The sequence below is a fragment of the Paramormyrops kingsleyae genome, chromosome 16, assembly GCF_048594095.1.
Source record: "Paramormyrops kingsleyae isolate MSU_618 chromosome 16, PKINGS_0.4, whole genome shotgun sequence".
Classification (NCBI taxonomy): Eukaryota; Metazoa; Chordata; class Actinopteri; order Osteoglossiformes; family Mormyridae; genus Paramormyrops; species Paramormyrops kingsleyae.
In genome coordinates, this window is record NC_132812.1 from 14,277,628 (window position 1) to 14,303,384 (window position 25,757).

A 25,757-nucleotide genomic window follows, 5' to 3' on the forward strand; every position below is an offset into this window, starting at 1 on the left:
AGTGTGCTCACCTGTGTGTGTGTGTGCATGTGCGCGTATCGGGGCGGAACTCTGCCAGGCGCGATACAGAGCGCAGAGGAGAATTTTAAATGCATGACCTTGTAGAGACAAAAATGACAAGCTGTTGTGTAAATAAGATAAATAACATAAGGCTATTTAGTTTGTTTAATAAAAGGACAATGTATAGACCTGTTCTATAGGAAAGGTGACCTTAAATGACTTCTGTTGTGGGGGGGGGGGGGCGCACACCTAATATAATGGTAGGGCAAACACTGCAGTTTAATGAATTTCCACACAGCTAACATCTCAGTAGTTTGTAGTCAATACCGATTCTTTAAAAAATGCCTGGATCAGCCCCGTCTCTGATCCTTGATGTCTGTTTTAGACATCACTGGTTTTTACAATTGCCAGCCCCCACTGTTGACTTTTTATTATTCCTGGGGCTAAATCAGTTGATAGCCCCTGCCCTAGGGTTGGCTTGATGTTTTAACCTACCTGGTCCCTCTCAGACGATATGGGACCCTGTGCACTTTATTTACAATCAGCATTTTCCAAAATTTTGTTGAATCAAAGTTCAAATGTGCCCAATTGCAAAGAATGAAACTTGAAACCTGCACGGATTCTGTCTCTGCTCGTTCTGAGAGTGAGCACCAAACACACACCTGAACAGCACAGAAAATGAATCCTCTGCCCCCCCTGCTTCCCACAGTCCTCGGATGTGCACCTGCCACACTAGGGTGGTCCAAAAAACATATGGGGGGGGAAATTCTTCTCCATTAGAGAAACATTAGTGTCATTTATTTTCAATATAAGTTGATATTTGGGGTATGCTCAATTCAAATGAAATGAGAACGCATAGGTGAATTAAACAAATCAAGCATTTATCACATTATTTGGGTTGGCAGGTGATCAATCATAAGTGTTTTTATCTATTCACTGGGGAATCTGAAATAAATTCATAGGACGTCTTCAATAATGTAAAATATGCCCACATTAAATTATACTAATGTTCTTTTATTACCTTGCAACTTATGAAAAGCTAATAAGGGCTTTGTTTTTATTTAACTATTTAACTTTATTTACTTTAACCTCAATTTACTTTTTATACAATTATTCATTGCATCTGCCATTTTGAATTGAGTTGCTTTTGTTGTCTGCTATTTTATTAAATATCCTACACATTTCTTGCAGAGGACAGTATCACAGGTAACTACACAGTACACATGAAGTAAATTACTAGTTAGGTATGTCATCAATTTTAGGAAATGTACAGCAAAGTTGCTTTTAAACGGTGCGTGGATGTCCAAATGCTTACAGCCTGCATGCCGAAGTAGTGAAGAAGCGCCGAAACTGCTTTCCTGACTCAAATGAGTCCACAGTTTTGCTGGGTCTGGATCCAAGCTGTAGCAGCCGCCAGTAACATTATCTGAGAACTGTTAAGCTACCATACTCATTGTTAGAAAACAGTAGACTTTCACATTCAGTCAATCATTCCGTCATACTGACCACAGTTCCACAGTGTAGTATGTAATTAAATGGTTTCTCTTCTGGTATATGTGCTGTATGTAGTTTTTGTCGTGACACACGAGTGTAACAGTATGGTGGTAATTATCAGCCATGGAGAGCAACTTTGTTTGCATTGAGCATACCCTAAATTTTGATTCCCCCCCCACATTAATACTGGTGGGAAATCAAAATATGGTGGGAGGTTGACTTCTCTTAAAGTCAAAAGTTTTGGACAACCCCACGCCTGGTGCCGCAGTCTACCTCCCCCAGCAGCATCGCCCGTCGACGGGAGAGAAACAGATAATCCGATGGTGCAGGTTTAGCTGAAGCTGGGCCGGTAGGATGCGACAGCAGGTCGCCTGGCCCAGCTGTGAATTTATTCCTGCTTAACCTGTGACTAAACCTGTCATATGAATATCTTGCTTTGTAGCTGACAGCTTCATTGGCAAATAAGAAAATCACTTGGGGTTTGTAGTAGCATAATTAATATTGCAGCACAGCATTAAAAACATCTATTACTTCCTGAAGTGAACTAGCCCCATACATCCCTTTGGTTTCACTTTCATTTTATCTGTGTGTGTGTGTGTGTGTGTGTGTGCGTGTGCGTGTGCGTGTGCGTGTGCGTGTGCGTGTGCGTGTGCGTGTATATATGTATGTGTATATATATATACATATATATATATATACATATATACATACATACAGCAGCCAGTTTATACAATATATGGCTACAAAGCTTCATACTGAAGTGCAAGAAAGTTACGAGGTCTTTTTCTCAGTTTAACTATAAAAAAAACAATGAATGTAATAAAACGGTATCTGTCAGACTAACAGCAGACAGGCCTGTTTATAATACTATCAGAACCAATGGCAGAGAGCTAATGTGCCTATAAAAGCTCCATATTCATAAATGTGAAACATGACTACAGCAAAACTGTATTCGGAATAACAATAATTTTTTTCTGAAAAAACTTAGTGTAAGACAGGGAACAACGCGTTGAAGGGCACACTGACATCACACACTCACACACGCTCGCACGCTCACACGCCGCACGCTCACACATGCACACCTACGCACAATTTGGTAACTCCAGTCAACCTCAGCATATTTTTGTGCTGTAGGGAGCAGCCAAGAGAAACCCCACGATGACATGGGGAGGACATGCAAACTGCACACACATGGGGGGCTGGCAGAGACTTTGAACCCAGGTTCCAGAGTTGTAAGGCGGCAATGTTAACCACTGTGCTTACAGCCTGTGCCCAATATCGCCCCTATATCTCCTTTATTATTTCAAGAATTATTTTAATTCATAGATGGGGGAAGCTGTGATGGTGCATTGCCAAGAAATGGAAAAACCTCAATCGAAACTGAAAAAAGCATGCATAAAGTATTACTGCACCATATCACATGGTGATATGTGAAATTTCTGACATTGCAATATTTAAAAAACAGATGAAATTACCCAAAACAAACTACAGTCAAATAGAACTTATCTAGCTATTCAGTGTGTCAGATGAGTTGGTAGAGTTGCCATGAGATGTTAACAGACACAAAGCAGTGCCGAAAAATGCTATGCGGTTATTGTGCATGTGCGTAATATCGAGCAGTCCTGATATAAGCCTGATATCCAACATCACTTTCCCTGGGAGTGGGAGTACATTTCTCAATTCGGTGCAATTTTTAAAATAACTAGCATACTATTTTGATTGGCAGTCTTTGTATTTTATAAGATTCATTTTGAAGAATCTGAGTAATTGAATAAACAGAGTGCAAATACTGCAGCAGTTAGCAGCACCTGGAAGTCAGTCTGATCTGTTGTCTTGAAGTTAATTCAGCAGGTTAGTTGTGAACATGCACCATTTGTGCACAGTTTGAGTGGTGGCAAACGCTGCCACTGGATGCCAGTGGTCTATCCTTAACTGAGGCATTTATGTGCCTCAGATACCAGCTGACACTCATGCATCCTGTCAGCTGAAAAATGATGCTTGCAGAATTTACACCTAAACACTGCTGTCATCGTCATAGTTGACTCAGTATACCCACGGTGGGCCACTGGTATGTGAGTGACTGAGATATTTCAAAATGTTTTGGTTATCTGATGTCAGGCTTGTTGTGCTTAAATGCACAGTACCCACACCCGAAACCCCCCAACTCTTTCAATCCGGTGTGTGCGTGGGGTAGGGGGGGTTGGGCTGCATGCCCTTCTGTCCGGGCAAGGCACAGCTGTCCCACTGTCTGTTGAGGTAATGTCATCTGCACCAAATGAGATGTCCCTCAAAAACATGGAGGGGGAATGGCCACTCGCTGCAAAATGACCCCTCTGCGTGAGACCTAACCACCCATGACTGACCGTAGACCACCAATATGTTCACCTCAGTATAACTGTGGCCAGCTGATCTGCTGACAAAGCTTACCCTGTCCAACATTCACACAGCAGTTGAAACAATACTGCTTTGAATTGTTCTAGTTGTTCCAAGTGTAAGACTTTTTACGCCGCTTAAATCTCCTTCATCCGGCTAATACTGTATTTTGGAGTCTGACTGCACTGAAGGACATTACATTTGGTTGTGTCATATATGCTCTTTTGTATATTTGTATAGTTTGGATTTATGTGACTCACTGTTTTTAAAACACTATAATTTATCTCGATCCTGATTAGTTGTTTTTGAATGTTGATTTCCAGGAAGTGAGCCACGCATTCCTCACCGTGTCATGTTACATGCACAAAAAAACACATGTTTTCTGCAAAGACTTCCACTTCCAGTCTTGGTCTGATTGTGGATCGGGGATTTTTTTTCTGAGCACCGTGAGTCAGGCTGTAAGTCCCACATCAGTGGAATGTCTCACAAAGGCCTCTCTGCATCTTGTTTTGTGTCGTAGGATCAGCTCTTCACAATAGCCATCTTTGTGACTGAGTGTATGATTTACAGTATGGAAAGCCTTGTGGAAGATGCAGAGTGACTGGTTTTAGTTGTAATGCCCAAAATTTTGCTGTCTTGTTTTGGTTTGCTAATCTTGCCTGTTGCCTGGATGTCCCTGTCCTTGAATTTGGGCAAATATACAAGATAAAGCCTTCCTTGTCTGCTTCCTCAGCCATAACCCTCACTGCTTTACTTATTTTCAGCAAATAAGGCTTTCTTATTAAAAGGGGAAGTGATTTTATGAGAAGATTTCCGGCCTGAGATCGTACCTATGAAAAGGAAGGTTATTTCCTTTCTGCTAATAACTTCATAATTATATTTGTGGGAATTATAGCATAACATAGTACTGGCTTTCAAAGTAACCATATATTCACATAAATCATAATTTAGCTTTAATGGTGGTGACCATGAAGTATTAATTTGTGAACTCTTTATAATGATCTGTGTTGTTTTGACCCAGAATATGCTGTGATCCTTATGTGAGAAATACTAGTAATTAATGGAAGCTGGTAACATAAACTCTACTGGTTCACATTTTAGAGAGGAGATTAATGTCATATTCGCTGTCTTTTTCTGGAGGGGGAGGAACCTTTAATAATCGGCTGCATTATGAGGTCATTTGAGTCAGATGTTCCAGTCAGTAACATTGATGTGACTTAGGCGGCCCTTTCCCTGTAAAAACTCCAGCCTTCCGAGGCTGCTGTAACCAACATAGATTTGTTAAAGTGAGTTGCATCCTGAACGAAAGAAAGAGTTTGGATAAAGTTTGCCGATGCCCATGTAGTTGGAAAAGGTTGCAGAACCATTTATAATGAAGAGTAATTCAGTCATCCCAATGTTACACAAGTGCAGATTATTTAATAGAGATGCACGTATCTGATATTCGGATCGGTATCGGCGCCGATCCAGACCTTTTTGACAGATCGGGTATCGGCCATACGTGACCGATCTACGTCCGATACTTATTTAGGTTTTGACAGTCTCTGAAAAGAGAGTTCCGATTTCCAGTTAAATCTGTTCGTACAAGCAATCGCACAACAGCTCTTTCCCATTTAGATGTGTTTTTGCGGCATTCAGGCTGTCCGTTAATACTGCCAGTCAGTTTTTGCCACTCAGTGGGTGTGAGCGCGGTGACGTCCACCTGCTGTGACGTCACGCGCATACGCTTTGCAGTACGAGGAGCGTAAGGACGTCATAATAAGGTGACCATCTGGAAGTGGAAGTATTTTACCCGTTTAAGGGCATTAAAAGGGCGCAGCGTTTTGCAGTATTTGTAAAAACAAAGTTTTGCGAGGTAGAGAAGTATCGTTTAGTGGAAATTCCCACTAAACAAGCGCATACATATACAATTGTGCAAGACGACGTGAGTAATATGAAAAAAGTAATGGATGATCTGGGCGTCGGGCTGTTCTGCGCCATCGCTACTGCTTATTATGCACGAGCGGCTGCTATTGCAGCGAACTATAAGCAACGCTGTTGCCAGTGGGAGAAAAATTGTGGGGCGTTTCAACCATTCGTCTCTTGCGCATACTCACTTAGAAAATACTGAAACTGCACATGCCTCAAAAACGCTTTAGACAAGATGTGCAGGAGGAGGAAGAGTACGTTATGTATGTTTCTAGTAGTCCAATTAAAGTTTTAATTACTAGTTAAAAAATATTAACATATAAAATCATAAAAAATATATTAAAATATTAAAGTAAAAACTCGTGTCAGAAACTGTATTCTTTTTGGCAGTTGTGTAACGGAATCGGATTGGAAAAATGTGGGTCTACCCATCCCTAGTATTTAAGCAAAGGAATTACTACAGCTGCAAGTTGGACGATATTCCTGGAGTGCAACGAAAGTGGAGCATGTTGTGGAAATAAAATGTTTCTTGGTTAAAGTGAAACCTTTCGTTTCAGCTAGAGAATCACATCCTAGCCATGAATCATTGAGGTGGGTGTTTTGAGGATATTATGGATTGTGGCTGCCGTGTAGTCTCAAGACCAGCACAGTTTGCAGGAGACGGTCAGAGAATTACCCATGATCTGAAGCTTAACAGCAAATGGGTCATTCTGCATGACAGTGACGCAAGTCTCCAATGGAACAGCTGAATTTTGAAGAAATGTTGAATCAGATACATGGTAACTGTGATGAAAATTTTGGAGGGTGACCTGGCCAAACAGGACAGTCCAAGGTGTCAGAATTGAAACAGTTCTGCAAGTGAGCTGAAAGATCTCCAATGTGCAGAACTGTGCAACTGCAGGAAATATCTGATTTCTTGATTACGGCAGTGCCAGAAATTCAATTAGAAAACACAATGGGTCTCATACTTGTCTCAAAAAAGTTAGCTAAACATCTCTAAGAAAGCCATGGAAATGGACGCATACATATAATAAATTCTGACAGATTCGTATTTCAACACTTTTGTTTTTGTTTCAACACTTTCAGATCTGTGAACTTTTTTTCACGCCACTGTGTGCATTGGCAGAAGATGTGACATCATCCTTTACTGACTGACGGGCTCCTGAATTCCTGTGTGCTTGTTTTAATGGTTCTGTAAAACACGCAGGACCAAAGCACACTACATCTGCAGCTGTTGTCCTCTTTAAGACTGCAACATGTATGGCTGTCTTTTTTTAACTTACTTCAAATAACTATATATTTGACAACCTTGAGACTTCAAATAACTATACAAGTTAATCATTTTAAAATCATTTATTATGACCAAATGGTCTTGATGTTCCAATAAACAGCCCCAGAATGCCATCTTGCCAAAGAAGACACATTTTATCTCTAAACTTGCAGTCGCATGTAGCTCAGTAATTCTCTGCATATTTGTACAAATGTGTTATAAGTAGTTCTGGTTTTCACCTACCGGAATGATTCTGGGAGGTATTTGGGGAACAACTTCCTTAGATGATATTGGTTTCATTCTTCTGCAGATGACCGGAAGAATGCTGATGGAGTTCAGATGGAGTTTAAGTCTAACCAGTGGTTTGGGGCCACAGTGAGGTCAGAAGGAGACCATATTCTGGTGAGTCCCGCCTAGCAGCCTCTTCTAATTAATGGATTACAGCCAAATTTGCCAGCGCTGTCCCTTCTTCACAGCCAAGCACTCAGTGCTGTGTGTCCCCCTCCTAGGCTTGTGCACCTCTTTACCAGTGGAGCACCCTGGGACTTACAGAGAGAGAACCTGTTGGAACCTGCTTTCTAAAGAAGGGTGGGAAAACAGTGGAGTACTCCCCTTGTCGATCAGGTAAATGGAACGGTCTGTTGACAATATTGGAGAACCCCCCCCCCCCCATAGATGAAGTAAGTGGAACAGTGTGGAAAATGGATGCATATTCCACCATTGAGTTATGTGGAACTGCCTCTTGGAAAGTGGTCTGTCAGTGACTGCTATTTTCTTTACCATTTTATCAGTTGCGGGTATGTGAGCATGTCACGAAGCAGGACCCACAGAAGCAGATTGCATCTTGCCCGCTGTAGTATATGCAACAGTCACAGGGAGATGGGTTCGATGGGATGGCTTGAGCTAATGAATTCTTGGTTTGTGTTTGACAGCAAACTCTCTGGAGCAGAGCCTCTTAGGCTGTTTGTCCACAGCTTGCTCCTCTGTTCTCAGTGACTTCTGAACGAGTTCTGCCTTGGTGCATTTGAGGCTGTGATGCTGACTGTGGGCTTTGATGATCTTAACCCATCACGCTCATCCTTCTCCATATGTGTCTGATTTCAGCACTGAAAACTCCAGAAGGTCAAGGCTTCTGTCAAGCAGGATTCAGTATTGACTTTCTGAAAGTAAGATTTTATATTTTTTCTCTTAATTCTTAAAATTCCAGCCAGTTTTTTTTTGTTGATTTTTATCTTGTCAGCCTGTTGAAATCAAATGTAATTGTCTTTCTTTCTTTCTTTCTTTCTTTCTTTCTTTCTTTTTCTTTCTTTCTTTCTTTCTATCTAGCAGAATAACAGAGTGGTGGTTGGAGGTCCTGGCAGCTTTTATTGGCAAGGTAATATATATTTCTAATTGTGCAAAGTGAATCGATCAGATTTTTAATGATTTTTTTGGGAAATATGCTTCAGAAGCATGACTAGAAATGTTGCCTCAGTGGTCAGGTGACAGTTTGGGCTAAACACACTCATCTTGAATGCACTGCAGACAGACAAGAGGGTGCAGGGGTCTCTGTTTATGGTGCTAAACTGGCACAAGGATGAAATATTATAAACAGAAATTCTGGAAAATAGCGGTAAGCGCTTCAGTTCGTTAAGCTGACGCAGCCGTGTGAGGAAAGGCGGTGAAGAGCTCACCGCAGGGTGGAAAATTACCCTAAATGACAAATAAGCTTTCCAAAATGCAGTCATGTGGTCATAAGGGTGGCGGTGAGGATGGCGGGGGGCCAAGGCCAAGTCAAGCCCCTGCCATAACCTAGACGGGTGTGCGCTGACCTTGATACCTCAGAGGGGGAAGTTCTCCGTACAGCCCCTGTTCTTTATCCCGCAGTCCCTCTCTGCACTGGCCGATTGGTCAGCCTTTCTCCACGTGCTATGGGTTTTTTCCCAGCAGATTCCAGCTGGCGTTCCTAATCGCTGTTTCCTGTTTGACGGTTCTCGCCTGGGAGTGGTTTTCTGCAGCCTGATTTCATACAGCGTGACTCGGCTCCTGCCTCTCCGGCCGTTATGAGTCACTTGAGGGTTTGCTGTTTTTGTATGCGGAGGATTGGCTGCGAGTCGCAGGAACTCGCCTTGTATCCGCTCCTGGGGGGCTGAATTAGGATGATTCCAAGGACCCCTTAGTGACAGGACCTGAAGATTTTGGAACATGATTGTATTGCTGTGCATTGGGGGCCCAAAATGATTTCCTTTCATGGGGCCCAAAACCCGTAGCCAGCACCCCTGTATTGCAGACAGAGCGCTTTGAGATTTGCAGCCCCCTTTTCTCCTCTTTTACAACTGAGTACAAAAGCAGTTCCCTGCTTGCGCCATGTCATAATGTGGCTCGTCCTTTTTTTTAGCTTTTTGAGCTAACCATGCTTCACTGTCTGCGCTGCAGCCTTTTGACCAGAGGCAGCTAATGCCCCTGTTTCAGCCAGACTTTCATTCTGAGTGAATCTCGGTTAGTTAGCCATGACACCAGGAATATTTGTTGGGGGGGGCTCTGTGGCTCACTGGGATAAACGCTGTGCCTCTGATCAGATTGGATGGAGTGGTGGCTCTGAGGCTAGGGATCTGTACTAGTAACTGGAAGGTCGCTGGTTCAAATCCCATGAATGCCCAGAGTCATTCTTCTCCATTGGGCCTGCAGTTGCTTCATCCTGGGTATAATATTAATCTACATCCAGCCCTAAAAGCAGGTCCTCCAACTTACAGGGAATAACTTGGGGGTTGGTGGCAGGATTGACACTCCAGCCACGGGAAAGAACTTCACACTGGTCCATTTGGACTAGTGTGGTGCTGAGGTATCATCTGCCACATGGCTGCAGGCAGGTTCTCATCCCTGAGGTGGTTTGTCTTGTGGTGGGAGCGGCAACGCGCTGTATCGGTTAGGGATGGGAATCATTAAGAAATTATTGTTGTCGGTGCCATCATTGATTCTTCTTATTGATCCGGTTCTTTATCGATTCCCTTATCAATTCCTAATCACTGTAAAATAATCAAATATTAATTTATTACTGATTATAATTTTTGGACAGGTAATTAGACCTGATTAGCTACATATTTATTCAGAAAAACAGTCCTATGCAGTTTTCTGCACCAAAAGCAGCTGTTTTATTAGCTGTAGTGTCATATGAACAATAAATAAACAACAAATTAAAAATACTTGTTATAAGAATGTAGTAACAAGCACACAGGTACATTGCCACAAAACCAGGCCATCTTCTTAACACCTGAACATATTAAACTTACTAATGCTCCTAAAGTGGACGACACCCTAGTTTAATATTACAATCTGCTTTACAATATACTGACATACAAAACTAATGAAAGCATTTCACTGCCAGTACCTACCGAAAAGATTTTTGCTCTACTTTGGTGAAAGGATGCAAATCTTTCGCCACAAAGTTTGTCTCAGCCTGGTGGCACTCGTTCACCCTCTTCTCATTACATTTCGCTGCCAGGAAAGCTAGAGTTGAACGGGTTTTGTTTTTTCCGGGCATGACGCGATTGCTGCCTCGGAGGAGTTATCGTTGCCACCCTGCATGTCATCTTCTAAAATGGATGAAACAAATGTACTACATAATTAGTTTGTGTTTCAGAAAACACGCCTGTAGGTTAAGGCACCGTAGCTAGTTAACCGTGGCGAACACATGGCAATCTTTAAATGAAATGCCGTGTTGACAGCTTAAATGCTTAAGCATATTACTAGTGTTACCACCCTTAGAGGTGACAACGGCTCTGCATTAGCATTGGCTGCGCACTGCCCAATGGTCGTCCTTCTTTGTAAGACGCAGCCATGCCCTGTAACGCTTCCTGCACTCCATAATGTGGCATGTGACGTCATTTCGTGTAACACGAAAAGTCCGAAGGAATCGTTAGAGGAATCGGAGGTCTACGATTCTCGTTCTTCGCAACAATAAGAACCGGTTCCAAATCGGAACCGGTTTCCGATCCTCATTCCTAGTATCGGTGCATGCTCCTTACCTCTCCTCTCTCTTATCAGAAGGTCAGCGGTTCAAATCTCAGGGTTTGCAGATTGATTTCTCTATCAGCCCCCTGAGAGAGTCCCATAACCCCTAGTTGTTCTAGGGACTGTCGGATCTCATTTTCTCAACTTTACATCACTTTGGTTAAAAGCATCTGGTAAATAAAAAAACATATGTTGAAAGTCGGTAATCATTCCATGGAGCCACTTAATGTTTTTTCACAGTGTCTCCCATGTAGCGTATTGTTGAGCCTTCTTGTTTTGGAGCTCAGAAATTACACATCTTTTAATAATTACTGCTGACATGTTTTTGCCGTTGAGACTTTAAATTTGCCGTTTCCAGTTTCTCAGGGAATCCAAAAAGACTTTAATGAATATCAGTCAGTGTAAGCAGTTGATTTATTTATCTTTTGAATAACCACAATATAATTATCACCAGGAACTAAAATTCTCATGTGCTACAGTGATGAGTTTTGTTCTTTTGCCCTATGTGTGATTTTTATTTTATTTTTATTCCTTTTCTTCCTTTTTTTTTCTTCTTCCAAATTTGTAATTTATCTTCTCCAGGGCAACTGATCTCTGATAACATCTCTGAGATCATCAGCAAGTATAATAGCAGAGAGTTCTTTACAGTCTACAGCGAGCAGCTATCGACGAAACCTGCTAGTGCCCAGTATGACGACAGCTATTTGGGTAAGTGCCCTTCACATCCGGTCACATCTGCCCTGGACGACTTGGCATCCTGTATCTGTGTCTCCGTTTGGTCATTTGGACACCCGGATCATTTGGTGTTCCCCGACGTGCGTTTCTCCTGGCTTTGCTCTCATCCCCATTGTTGCTCTTCAGCATCTTACCACTTTCTGTCCTCCTGCAATCAGTTCTGTTCCTCCTATTTAAATCCCCCAGGTTACTCCGTGACCGTCGGTGACCTTAATAATGACGGCGATGATGGTGAGCTTTTGGCTACCTTGCTTACTTGATTTCAGGTCAGACATGTGCATAGCGTGCATCCTGTGTCTCCACACGCAAGACTTTGTGCCGGCGTGTGTTTTAACTAGAACCATCATGGCTTTAACATGTAAGGTGGTACACTGTTTACTAACGCTTATTGATTCAAATGCCCTGTTTTTAATGTACTAAACTTCGTAAACACCAGACCCTCCTTCAAGTAATGGCATCTAAAGGCACTCAGATGCTGACTTTGCTATTTACGTAATCAAGCAAGAGGCTATTATGATTCTTTGGGTTCGTTTTGTCCTGGATTTTTATGGGACAAACCCAGAAACGTAAACACACTTTGTTCCCCCCCCCCCCCCCCCCCATCCACAGACTATGTCACAGGAGTTCCGAGAGGAGAAAAGGCTCTTGGCTATGTAAGGAATTCACACTCTAAATAAAAATAACTTAAATATAAGACGGGTACCGTGTCTTCAGTCAGCAGGACGTTACCGTTTTCTCTGTGTTCTACCAGGTCAACGTTTTCAATGGGAGAAGCATGGAATCCATTGCTAACTTCACAGGAATGCAGGTAGGCTGTCGTCGTTTTTTAGGGCTCTTTTTTTTAAAATTTATTTTGTCTGATTTTGTTTTTATCCTGACGAGTACATGAGAGCGGGAAACGGCGGCAGGGAATGCCGTGAGATCGCGCCACCGTTAGCACATCACAGAAAGTTCCGGTGGCCTGGACCTGCTTGTAGCTTGTTACCGTTTAGTGTCTGGTTCGCATACAAGCCAAGAGTTTGTGTGCTGGGCCCATTTCCACATCTGGAAAGTATTGCCGGGCCTCCCTGCAGAAGTATTCCCCAGCTAGCTGGGGGTGGAGGGAGGCAGAAGTGCAGAGTCAGCCTCCCAGTTCAGGGCAAGGCGTGCTGGGTGGGGGAGGGGAAGGGCAGGGGGAGGGCTGTGGGTCAGAGCAGCCTGTTATCTGATTGGCTCAGATGCTGCTATGCAAATCCAGCATGAGGATGTAGCGTGCCACCACCGTCCCTCCCCCCAAACACAGGGGGTGGCTTGTGCGCTAAAGTCCTCTGAGCGCTCTGCTTGCTCACACAAAGGAGAAAGCTCTCCCGGCATTAATAGGGGCTTATCTTTAGTCTCCAGATTTCACATCTTTGAAGTTTAACCCTTGAGCGTGTGGATCCAATTTTATTTGCTGTATGCATAGTAATTTTATGACTGAAAAAGAAAAAAGCGTATGCATTGGCCGGGAATCGAACCCGGGCCTCCCGCGTGGCAGGCGAGAATTCTACCACTGAACCACCAATGCTTGTGCTTGTGTCTGTGCAGAGCGGGACTTCTGGGACACGTTTATTTGCAGTCATGTTAGGTTAGGACTGGGGTATTTCTATGTTATGTATATGAGTACACTATGGGGATTTTTCTTTTTCCCTTTTTTTAAATGATGATGGCAAACAAGTTTACATAATGTTTTCTTCACAGTGGAAGAAAATTATCAGCTTCTTTTTTTCACATGGTAAACAGGCATGTAATCATATAGAGAGAATGTACTAAGGATTACATTAAATTAGTGTTTTATTTAAATTCTTGGCAGATGGCTGCCTACTTTGGCTACTCGGTGGCTGCGACTGACATCAATAACGATGGGTAAGAACTGCAAAACACTGAACACATTTTGCTGTTTGGGCCTCAGAACAATGCTGACAATTCTCATCGACGTGACAAAAGTATTAATGGCAAACATTACGAAGTCAGCCCAATTATGGGAAAGATGACAAAGGGTAACATAAAAATCGTTCTGATCAGATCATTTTGACATGGTGTCACAGGGCTGACTTGCTTGACAACTGTATGTCATACATGCAAAAATCCATTTTCCGTTACACAGAAAAAGACTTTTTATTAAAAGCCAATCTTAAATATCTTATGTTTTAATATTTTATGGTTGTTTATGAAGTTTTTACTTTTTGAGGTATTTAATCTGTTTAAATATTCCTATACTCTTGCCATGAATATAGCCCTAATTGCTGCCGTTAAGTCTACATAACTAGCTAATTGATTACCATGAGCGGCTACTTTCAGCCGTTTTGCTGGAAATGTATTTTCCTTTATTTTCATCTCACTTTGTTACATGAGCATGTAAACAGATTGACTACCTTCCCTGTCCTATACTGCGACATTACCGCTATGTGATATTTCTGCCATGCCCGTCGTCGTCACGGAGACGTCACTGGCGGGCCTTCCCACTCGTTGTCTTGCCCCACCCCTCAGAGTGGTGGACCTGTTCATTGGTGCCCCCCTCTTCATGGACCGGGGCTCGGACGGGAAGCTGCGGGAGGTGGGGCAGGTTTACGTGTACCTCGGAAAGGGTGGCTTCTCCTTCCACACGCAGCGCACGCTGACGGGACTGGAGGTATACTCGCGGTTCGGCAGCTGCATCACTGCACTGGGGGACCTGGACATGGATGGCTTTAATGGTACGACCCGCAATATGGCTGTGGTCTCCATAACTCGGCCACCCTTCCCCCACTTTGGAGGGGCTTTCATCATGCACATTCCCATTGACCCATGGCTGCCCCCACTCCCCCCGCAGACATCGCCATTGCGGCACCCTACGGTGGCCCAGACCACTCAGGCCTGGTCTACATCCACAACGGCAGGGCTTCCGGGCCTGATTCGGTGGCGTCCCAGGTTCTGGAGGGCAAGTGGGCCTCCAGCTACATGCCCCCCAGTTTTGGATACTCCATGCACGGAGCCACCGACATCGATCTCAATGGATACCCAGGTAGGGGCCTTAAACTTGCTCCTGGGAGTTTTACTTACACATAAGTGTTCTGAGGGCAAAATGAAAAATGATTGGTTCAGAGATATACTGTAACTAATCAGATTGCAGAAGAGGTGGGTCCAAGCAACTACAGAAGGCGGGACCAACCAATCAGATGTCTTGTTCCCACCTCCTCTAGTTGTTTGGACCCACCTCCTCTACAATCTAATTGGTTATTTCTCTGAATCAATCATTTTTCATTCTGCCCTCAGAACTTTTTTGTGTAAGACAGACTCCCACGAGCCTTAAATTTCCTCCCAGGTTGAATCATAAAAACCCAAAAAAATCTGATTTTGACCATTATCAGATGCACTTCTCATCATTGAATTGTCTTACTGGGTTCTTGCTTTGTTTTGAAGATGCTATGTAACTCTTGCTGTAATACTGGCCACACTTGTAGCTGGGACATCGGAAGCTCAGCCTAGCTGCAATTACATCTAGCCAGCATCTCCATAGCCGTGTATTTGTAATGTGTTATCTGCCTCACTCGCATGTGGCTTTGCGCAAATGCGTCTGATACATAAAGATAAATGTAGTGACCTACCAAAGTAATAAGAACTGCAGCAGAGCTCTCCCTAATACTCCTTTCTTATCCCCCTTATACCTACACCAACATCACTCCTAGTGTGTCCTTGGACTTATTCCTTGAAAGGATTCATCAGTATTAATGTACCGAAAGCTGTCTGGAAGTTTCAGGCATGAGCTCTGTGTCCTCATCATCACAGTGAAATATCTGAGAACTCTTTGGTGCCAAAGTCTGTGTTGCTTCAGGCTCCTCCTTGTAAAATTGATAGATGATTTGTGGATATATTCGGAGGGGGGTGTTTCTGATGTTAAAACAAAAGAAAAGCAGACGCGTTCTTTTTTTTTAACTAGACTGATCTATCGGAAAGCTTGGTCAGACGACAGAGGTGAGGGTGACTGAAGCATTTGCTTTGATCATGGTGAGCAGATCTGCCATGAGGAGGTCAGCCGCTTGGACAGTGCAGAGGGAAGGTGGCCATGTGCCTCACATGACAGGAAGTGTGGTCTACAGAATGCTTGGCAGTTAGAGCTCACCCTTCAGTAGCCTCTTGGTGCTTTGGTGTCCCGGAGCTCTCAGTTGACATGCCCTCCCTTGTGTTCCTCTACACAGATCTAATTGTTGGTGCTTTCGGAGCAGACAAGGCAGTTCTGTACAGGTATCCTCCCCAGAGACCTTCTCCTTATTCTAGTTTCAATTAAAAAACAGTTTTCCTTCAACCTAACTGTACCCACCATTGTATTTACGAATATTAAACTGATGTTTTAATCACATATGTACCCAGGCATAATGCAAGTCATTAACACATCGGACCAGTTTCCATGGTATTTGGTTATTGGTTTCCTCAGCTGGTTCAGTCAAACAAATGATGTCACTCTGACCTAATTAACAATGCTGGTACCTTTGAGTAACATCACTGTGTGCTGACACTCACAAATTTAACTGGATGCTCATTGGTTGCTTTATTGATTGCTATTGGGTTAGAAGATGACTGACAACACCTAGTAGTCCCACCCACCTTCAGATTACACCAGACTAATTCCTCCCGTGACTGTTTGTGAGTGAAGGTCCAGTGTAATTCTACTTACTTATTTAGAAGAGGATGTACTCGGGGAACATTACAAATTGTCAGAAGCGAGAGACGGGAGTTCATTGGCTCATATGTGTCGTCATGGCGACTGTTGTGGCCCCCTCCTGCTTAGGGCTCGGCCGGTGGTCGGCATAAACGCCACCTTGGACATCACGCCTCAGATTCTGAACCCTGAGGATAAGCACTGCAACCTGCCCGACTTGTCCAGCCCTGTGTCCTGGTAAGCGAGTCGCCTTTAGGTCCTTCATAGATCCACCACGGACGCCGTTTTAACATGGCGTCTGGTGGCATCCTCCAGCACAAGTCCATACATGTGTGTTCTCCAGACCAACTCCTGCCAACTCTGACTTGCTCCCCGTTGTCTCATAGAAGACTCATGATGGTGACTTTGGGGCAGGGTTGGGGGGGGGGGGTGAGTGACATGTATTTTCTAACCCAGTGTATTTCCTCCTTCCAGACAGGATAAACATCACTGTAAGAGCTGTTTACTAAACGTGGGTTCTAATTAACCGAAGGGAAGCAGACAAAACAAAAGTGCTGTATATGTTTGCTTGGCTTTAACTCCCTGTGAAATGAGATTACAATCTCACTGAATAATCTCTTGATGTCCTGCTGTCCTGGACAACAGGACAGTGGTTTCTCTGTTCAGGGAGTGTTTGTTGCAACTATTTTGTAACCCAGTTTTATGTTGTTGCTTGCATAATTGAAATGAGTAGTGCTCATTAAATAATCCAATGCAAAGGTAAGATTTAACGCTAATCGTTTATCCATAAACAATTACATGGACAGCAATGTAATCTTGAAAACGGCTACCCATGAAAGTCAAATTAACAAATTAAGTAGACAAGGGGTGGACAAGGATTAAATTAATGTTTAATTCATATTTAATTCCGAAGTGGTAATAAGAGTGCAGAGCTGCATTCCATGCCTCCGTAAAAGACAGAATGCTCTGTAAGTATGTAACACACGCGCATTGTCAGCATAGAGACTGTGGGGTGATTACAGAACCCAGCTCTCAGTGCTATTCTGCTGGCCTGAGTTTCTGTGTATTTTTTCTGTCAGTCTTTACACTGGATGTTGGATGTGAATCTCCTCTTTCCCGCAGTTTTACAGTGAAGTACTGTCTTCAGGCGAGAGGGCATGGGGCCCCCAGCCTTCTACGTAAGTTCCAATGAATTTCATCACCACACCCAAAGCCTTCTTACTGGATTTACTCCCAATGGCGGTTCCTGGAACTGTTTGGAGTGGGAGGAATGTTTGATGTGTGTAGCCGTGCCTGTCACGGCTCTCCCGTGTGTGTGCGCGTGTGTGCGCGCGCTTGTGTGTCCGCGCGCGTCTCCGAGGTGTTTGTTAGCACACGGTTTAACCCATGAGGGTGCAAAAACGCTCTGACGTGGCAGTGAGGCCCGCACCTCCCAGAATGCACTGCAGCGAGACCACAGACCAAAACCTTCAATTAACGGCTTTCCAGACAAGCCGTCAAGATTTTTATTTTTTTTTTCTGCTCCCACCTTCCTGAAATGGCTACTGTGTGAGTACATAAGGGGCATGGGGCAGCTTTTACACATGCTGAAACTGCAAAGCACTTATCTTGATTTGTGGTCTTGCTGGAAATTCTAATTATCAGAAATAGAGCCGAGTCAGTCAGGCTAGACACATGGAATTAAAATGTTTCAGCTAATTACAGACGTGCGTGCGTGCGTGTGTGTGTGTGTGTGTGTCCAGATATACATAGCATTGTGGGGACCAAATGGCATAGTAGTTTATCCATCTGTTCTCCATATCTGTCTCAGGCTTCAAGGTGGAGCTCCTGCTGGACAAGCTGAAGCAGAAGGGGGCGGTGAAGCGCGTCCTCTTCCTGCACAGCCGGACCTCCCAGTACCCCAAGAACCTGACCGTCCCCAACGGCAGAGGACTGGCGTGTGAGGAGCTGCAGGCCTTCCTCATAGTGGGTGTCGTTTCCCTCCGCCCCGCACACACCCTCGCTCTCTGAATCTGACCGTACTGCGTCATGCAGCCTGGTGGACCTTGTCCCCCAGAGCAGCTGTATACCCCACCCTGAAATGTCTGAGCACTGCTCTGGCCCCTCCCTGCAGGATGACTCAGAGTTCAGGGATAAGATTACGCCCATAATGGTCTTCATGGAATACAGCCTGGACTCCAGCGCCCCCGCTGACAGAACTGGCCTGCAACCCATTCTGGACCAGTTTGCCCCTGCCAACATCTCCAAGCAGGTATGCTGCTCCGTTAGTGGTGGCCCAAATGGTGACATTTTCTCGTAACTGGATACAATTGTATCCATAATGCGCATTTCAGAAGTATTGCAGCAATAGCGATACAGCACTATGTTTACAATTATTTATTTATCAGTCGCTTCTTTCCAAAGCGACATACAAGTGAGGCAAATAGCAAATTACATACATGTGGAGGAGAAGCTGAGCTTCCAGTGAATACTCAGGTACGAGTGCACTACTGAACACCATCGTAGCTGACAGAACAAACCGACAAGCGCCTGTCACACAAAAACCGTGTGGTCAGAGGCTGCTACTTCCTACTCTTTATGAGGGTGGGGATGTAGCCCAACTCCCTGGGTTCAAATAAAAAATGAGACAGAAAACGGATGTTTTTGGAATGCGGGGTGGATTGACTGGGGCTCGGAGCCGGCGGGGATCTGGGATTTGGCTGTTCTCTCTCCTAAGGATCTCCTTCAGCCAATGCAGTTTGAGGGAGGTGGCATTCTTCCAGACAGCTCCTCCCGGGCTCTGCGGAGCTCACGCCTGGGTAGTAGGACACACACACAAACACACACACACACGTTATATGCCTTGTATCTTTGTGGGGACCGTCCATTCATTTATATGTGCATAACCCTAATCCCAGCAATGACAACCTTAACCCCTACCCAGCTGTAACCTTAACCATGAGTAACCAGACAAATTTTTTGATTGCGCAGTCACAGATTTTTATTTTTAGAGTTCCCCTTTTATGGGGACTGAAAAAATCCCCACAATGTCAAAATAGCAGGTTTATAATCACATTGCAAAGACATCTGGTTCCCACAACACAATTTATATGTCTCTCACACACACACACACACACACACACACACACACACACAAATGATGGGGATGCACAGAAATAGCACAGTAGCTTTCACACACAAGCGATGAAGGTGAGTTCGCACTAACATGTGACTGACTGGTTCCCCCGTGGTCCTTTTCTCATGTGGTGATCAAGTGAGTGTGACCTGTGGCTGTCCTGTAGCTGAAAGCCTCACAAGGACCTCGATGCTCACGGGGGGGGGGGGGGTCGTTTGTTATCCCTTTGCAGGCTCACATCCTGCTTGACTGTGGGGATGATAACATCTGCAAGCCCGAACTGAAACTGTCAGTGGTGAGGTGAGTAGGCACGGCCGACACCGCGGACAGGATGTGGGGGGCGGGGGCACCACAGTGAGCTTTAGCATCACCCTGTCCTCCTCCCCCACCCCTGACCTCCAGTGACCAGGAGCAGATGTACATTGGCGACGACAACCCGCTGACACTGCAGGTGACGGCGGAAAACAGCAGGGAGGGGGCTTACGAAGCCGAGCTGCTCGTCACCATGCCGCCCCAGGCTGACTTCATCGGTGTGGTCCGCAACAGTCAGGTGACCACCCCAGCTCCGCCCCCGAGACGGATGTTCACCGCCCACAGAAGCACACATGCTTGATGTGGTGAACAAACTGACACCACAGAAACACCTGCAGCGTTAATTAAGATGTGCAAATGGCACAGTGAATTTCGACTGGCCATTTATCAGTCCTTCACCACATCCTCCTCCCTCTCTCCTCCCCCCAGATGCTGTCTAGACTGTCCTGCGCCTACAAGATAGACAACCAGACCAGGTTTGTGGTCTGTGACCTTGGCAACCCCATGAAAGGAGGAACAAAAGTGAGTCAGTCCTCCTCAGATTTCCCAGCATGCTTAGTGAGGAAGTCATGAACGGTCCTTTGAGACCAGTCTGGATAGCCTGATTTTTCATTCTGTTTGTTTTTCCTTGTTTCGCCCACTTAAGAACATGCCTCTTGTTTTTAGTTAAAAAAAAAATAATAATCACTGTTTGTGGATGAGAGAATATTACAGAATATAGCAATGTATAATGTAGCTTTGAACAGCATTTGTTTATTTTATACACACACACATGCAGGTAGTAACATCAGTCACCACTAGGGGGTATCACACATAGCCCACATCACCCATCTGCATTGTAGATGTGTGTCAGGTCCCGCCTTGCCACTCGCATGTCTTTCTTCCCATTGGCCAGTTGGTGGCAGGACTCCGCTTCAGTGTGCATCAGCTGTCCGAGCAGGACACCGCCGTCAAGTTTGACCTGCAGATTCAGAGGTGCGCACCGGCTCCGGGACTCTGTGCTCCGGCGGGATCGTGCCTGATGGATTTTGTGAAGCCGGTTCCTTCTAGCAACGCCGGCGTCACACGGCTCATGCTGCACGTCAGGCTCACATCTGGCTCTGATCCCCTGGAAAGTGGGAGGAAGGTTATGGATGAGGTCATCCTGAAATGTTGCCTTTCCTATTTGGCTGGAGTTTTCTGACTTGTCCTGAGCACAAATGCATCTTCATCCAGTATTTAAATACTCTCTCATTTCAGTATCATGATCCTAAACAATGAGAGTGACTTGAAACTGTAACCACGTGGATTGTGGGTATTAATGAAACTGAAGAATTCCATTCACAGTCTATTTGGTTTCGTTCTGCAGTCAATGGAAACAAATTCTTAAATCATTTCCATGATATTCCATTACAGATTCTGGTTCAGCATTAAGAGTAAAAGCTAGAGCAGCACAACTGAATAATTCTACCCTTAGGTACTTTCAACCTTCCTAAAACCAGAAGTGAAACTGAGACAAGAGCGCCACCGTGTGTTCAAGTTTTATTTTAGCACAGTGTTTACCAGCGGAATTACGTTACTGTATGAGTCTGAATTTACTGGATCTAACATTGTCTTTTTTATTCTTTTAGTTCCAACCAGTATAATAACACAAGCAATTTAGTGTCCAGCGTCACAAAACTTGCAGTTTTGGCCAAAATGGAGATCCGGGGGTAGGTGTACCAGCGCTGGCTGTAATTTCCCCCCCCCCCCCCCCCCGATCTGACACCACACTCAGCCTCTCTCTCTCTCTCTCTCTCTCTCTCTCTCTCTCTCTCTTCCTCTCTTCCAGTGTTTCTGCCCCAGACCAAGTCTTCCTCCCCATCGCCAACTGGCAGCCCAAAGACAACCCAGTACTGGAGGATGACATCGGGCCCCTGGTCCAGCACATCTATGAGGTCAGCTCCAGTTCCTCCAGTCAGCTTAGTGCCACGGACCCTCTGCAGCCAGAGCCCATACAGACGCTTTGATATCACGCATTGCGGTTAGAGTGCTGAGATTGGATGCATACATGGACAGATGGGTATAGATATATACGTAGATAGATATACAGCTCTGGAAAAAATTAAGAAACCACAGCATTTTTAGTTGTTTTTTGTTTCTCAGCTTATGGAAATGCATCTCTGTAAAATATACATTTCTTTGCAAACTCCAGCCTGGCTTTTCCCTGCTTCTCATTGATGAAGCACTTGCTTTATGGGTCTTCAGTCCTGCCTCTAGGAGCCTGTTATGAATTGTCCTAGCAGTTCACTTCACACCACTTAATGTTTCCCATTCTTTCTGAAGGTCACTTGAGGTCATCCTCTGATGTACGAGGCGCTGCCGGATAAGTTGCCGTTCATCTCTGCCATAAAAAAGTTGCTTCTGCTCTCTATCTGGCTGGTTTTTGGTCGTTCCCAGTGTGTCTTGCGTCACCTTCTTGTGTCCTGCTGTCTTAGGGACATTGTGGCAGGCCGCTGCCAGGCTCACAGTGTAGCCTTCTGCCAGCAGAACCAGGATTAAACCAGGACTTAAAAATGCAGATTAATTTCTTCCAGAGCTGTAGATTATGCATAGATAGAGATTAGAAGACGGGTAAAGCTGGATCAGAAGGCACAAGGGAGCATGCAGCGGGATAACACCCAGTAATGCTACAGAGTGCTACAGAACACAGAGTAATTAAATATCGGGTGGTATAAATGCTGGCGGCTGTCCCCTCAGCTACGCAACAACGGTCCGAGCACCATCAGCAAGGCCATGGTGGACATCCAGTGTCCTTACAGGCTGGGTGGTAGTCCCCTGCTCTACATCACATCCTACGAGGTGGATGGACCCATGAACTGCAGCACCAGCATACAGATCAACCCCCTCAACGTTTCCGTATGTCCCCCACGTCATGCCGCCGCGCCTCACCTACCCCGGCTCCGTTGGCTCACCCAGGTCCCACTGCCTCCATTTCCCAGAATCCCACCCTGTCGAGGAGAAACGCATCCGTCGTCGGCGGGGAGCGTAGTGACGAGGGGAGGCGTTCCCGGCGAGACGTGGAGGGCAAGAAGATGGATGGAAACCTGGACACTCTGGTACAGCCGTCCTGTCAGACCTGCCTCACACTTATGGCCCAATTACATGAGGTGCAGGGTGTGCCTGGCTTATCCCATGATGAGCTTGGCTTACCTCAAAGTTTGGGCACGTGCCAACCAATCAGAATTTTCCTTTTTTATTATTGGGAATAGAAAGGATGCAGGCCAAAAACTCTTAAACACCACCTTGCAGAATCTCTGGATACCCTGGATCTTAATGAATACAGCAGCAATATCCACTGCTTCTTTCTCATTGGAATTTGTGAAATTTCAGAAATGCAGTAATGGTACATACATGTGTACATGGGAGAAAAAAGTATTAAGAATGTATTACCAAGCTCTCTGATGCCTTGGCAACCGCACAGGGCACCCTGGGAAATGATGTCATTGGGGTTTTCTTATAGGAGTTTGGGGAGCGATGTTCAAGTAGTGGGTGGGATAAGTTCTGTCTCCATTCCCATGACTGAATTCATGCTCTTGCTGGGTGGTGAGGAGAATCATCCAGAAAGGCCTACCTGAATAACTGAGACGCAAAATAAACAATCATGTCTTTGTCTTCCTTCCTGTGTTTGTGTATTTGTGTGTCTGTCTCTCAGGACTGTGTGAGAGCTGAGTGTCTGCACATCAAGTGCCAGGTGGGCCGTCTGGAGAGAGGCAAGGGTGCCATCCTTTTCATCCGCTCCCGGCTGGGCGTGGCCACCTTCCTCAAGGTGAGGTTCTCCTAGCCCCCTTGCCACACACAGACCCTGCGTGCCAACCACTTACATGCAGGGATAGACTTTGCAGCAGATGAGGAAGCTCAGTAGTGCTTGATCCGATCTGTAGGGCGAGAACCAGAACCGGTCCTACGTTGTGAGGTCCACGGGCTCCTTCAGCGTCATTGAAATGCCCTACAAAAATCTGGAGATCGAGTTTCCGTCGAACTCCACGGTGGTGAGTGCTCTCCCTCTGACATGGGATGCCATGGTCTGGAACAGTGCCCCCTGCTGGGCTGGGATCGTGCAGCCTTCTGATGACATTTTCGGGCTGTTTCTAGGTGAACACAGCGGTGATCTGGGTGACGACGGACTATAAGCACCCTGTCCCGGGATGGGTCATCACTCTGGCCGTGCTGGCTGGCCTCCTCCTGCTGGCTTTGTTGATCTTCATCATGTACAAGGTATGTTTTATCCACAGTAACCAAGCGGTTGGTGGGACAACGGGAATGAGACGGCATCTGGGGCACCGTCACCTTCAATCTCGTTCCCTCCCCTTGCAGCTCGGCTTTTTCAATCGCGTGCGCCCTCCCCAGGATGACTTCCATGATAAGGAGCACTTGCAGCCACTGGAGAATGGCGACGGGAACACGGAGGCCTGAAGACCCCGCCCCCTTCCTCCCTCCTCGTGTCCAATTGGCCCGTTCTTGGCAGAAAGCCTCCCACTCTGGATCGGCGGCCTATCACATCTCTGCACTGCCATCGAGCGACACTGGGAGGGATTCCACCATTCGAGGGCTAAAACTGAAATCCATTGCAAAGTGAAATGACTCCTGTGAGCACTCAGCCATGAGTACAGACCAGAGGGACTGGTGTGCATCTCAGGCTAAGTGGAGCAGCAAGATGAAATGAACTCCTAGTTTGCCTGCTGACTGTCCCGTGTGAACCAGCGGCCGCGACAGTTGTAAGGTGTCATTGAGAGTATGACCTCGCGTCCTGCCGCCAATCGGGAGACTTTTTCTATTTCATTGGGTCACCGCACTGCCCCCTACTGGTTTCTTCCGCGCATCTTAATGCACTGATGTCATTTAGACTGCACCAACACTAACGATTAATTAGCTAGGAGTTGAAGTAGAAAATGGTGTCAATGAAGTTCAGTTAAATTGAAGAATGCTACAAAGCCCTCATATCTCTCGTCTATATATAGTGGCCATTCATTTTTACAGTCTTTTTGATAACTGCTGCCAAGGTAAATTTAGAGGTTTTACTTAACCCTTTGGAGGGTGTTTTTCTATTGTCAGGAATGCTGTTTTTTAAAATTCAAATTGTTACACTAAATAATTAAATAATTACGTATTACTCATTTAATTTTATTGTATAGTTTCCCAAATGTTCCTAGATCGTAAATGGATTTAGAAAAAAAACTACGTCGATTACATCTTAAAGCATTACGTGGACAAAGGCGCTGTATTCCAATATTAAAATGCTGAATCAATTTTTTTGTGAGGGAGGGGCTGGGGAAAGTATGCTTTTGAGCTGAGAAGTTCGCCGATATCGTGTTTTTATACTGTCGATAATGGTTGTTTTTACTCAATATTATGTGATAAATATGTTTACAGACTGTGCACGGAAAACTGTTTCACTTCACCCTTGTTGCAAAAAACGTCGCGAATCTTTTTTTAAAGTTATGCTATCGCCCAATAACATTGACAGCATAAAGAGCTGGAAGATGGATGGGCGGTTACCCTTTCAGACCTTTTGGAACTTGCTTGATTTAAGTTGATTGCTGTGGAGGAGTTTCATTTAGGTCATAATAGATTTTCCCTTGTTTAATCTGATTGATTATTTCAGCGTTTGGCTTTGGGCGTACCTGCATATACGATCCCGTGAAAAATTCGCAAAAAATTGGATGCCGCTTTCTATACATCAGATGCTGAAGGAATTTAAAGGGGCAGTAAATTTGTCTACAGGAAATATCACCCATATGTAATTCTGCCCTGGATTGCAACACAATAAAACAGAAATAAATGCAGTTATTTGGATTATTACTCCAAACAAATGACAGTATAGTGATTCTTGTGTTGCACATTCTTCTCAATGAAACCGAAGACAGAAATAATTGTGTGGAACA

General features: G+C 44.9%; 1 protein-coding gene across 3 annotated transcripts in view; it reads left to right on the forward strand.

Moving 5' to 3' along the window:
- Positions 1-24,955, forward strand: part of itgav (integrin, alpha V) — a 30,585-nt gene extending 5,630 nt beyond the window's left edge. The window contains exons 1-29 of one of the 3 annotated variants that reach the window (XM_023801724.2): positions 6,321-6,366; positions 7,356-7,447; positions 7,555-7,669; positions 8,150-8,211; positions 8,372-8,420; positions 11,618-11,743; positions 11,957-12,001; positions 12,380-12,423; positions 12,522-12,578; positions 13,602-13,654; positions 14,279-14,484; positions 14,601-14,792; positions 15,967-16,012; positions 16,557-16,664; positions 17,550-17,605; positions 18,238-18,392; positions 18,541-18,678; positions 19,775-19,842; positions 19,945-20,092; positions 20,284-20,376; positions 20,750-20,829; positions 21,465-21,545; positions 21,665-21,770; positions 22,573-22,731; positions 22,815-22,931; positions 23,528-23,641; positions 23,757-23,864; positions 23,968-24,090; positions 24,190-24,955. In XM_023801724.2, coding sequence (XP_023657492.2) covers positions 7,385-7,447; positions 7,555-7,669; positions 8,150-8,211; positions 8,372-8,420; positions 11,618-11,743; positions 11,957-12,001; positions 12,380-12,423; positions 12,522-12,578; positions 13,602-13,654; positions 14,279-14,484; positions 14,601-14,792; positions 15,967-16,012; positions 16,557-16,664; positions 17,550-17,605; positions 18,238-18,392; positions 18,541-18,678; positions 19,775-19,842; positions 19,945-20,092; positions 20,284-20,376; positions 20,750-20,829; positions 21,465-21,545; positions 21,665-21,770; positions 22,573-22,731; positions 22,815-22,931; positions 23,528-23,641; positions 23,757-23,864; positions 23,968-24,090; positions 24,190-24,288 — 2,811 coding nt within the window. In that variant the 5' untranslated portion in view covers positions 6,321-6,366; positions 7,356-7,384 and the 3' untranslated portion in view covers positions 24,289-24,955. Of the gene's footprint in view, positions 1-6,320; positions 6,367-7,355; positions 7,448-7,554; positions 7,670-8,149; positions 8,212-8,371; positions 8,421-11,617; positions 11,744-11,956; positions 12,002-12,379; positions 12,424-12,521; positions 12,579-13,601; positions 13,655-14,278; positions 14,485-14,600; positions 14,793-15,966; positions 16,013-16,556; positions 16,665-17,549; positions 17,606-18,237; positions 18,393-18,540; positions 18,679-19,774; positions 19,843-19,944; positions 20,093-20,283; positions 20,377-20,749; positions 20,830-21,464; positions 21,546-21,664; positions 21,771-22,572; positions 22,732-22,814; positions 22,932-23,527; positions 23,642-23,756; positions 23,865-23,967; positions 24,091-24,189 lie in introns of those variants that run through there. The other 2 variants (XM_023801722.2, XM_023801723.2) reach the window with 2 other exon arrangements.
- Positions 24,956-25,757: the final 802 nt, after the last annotated feature.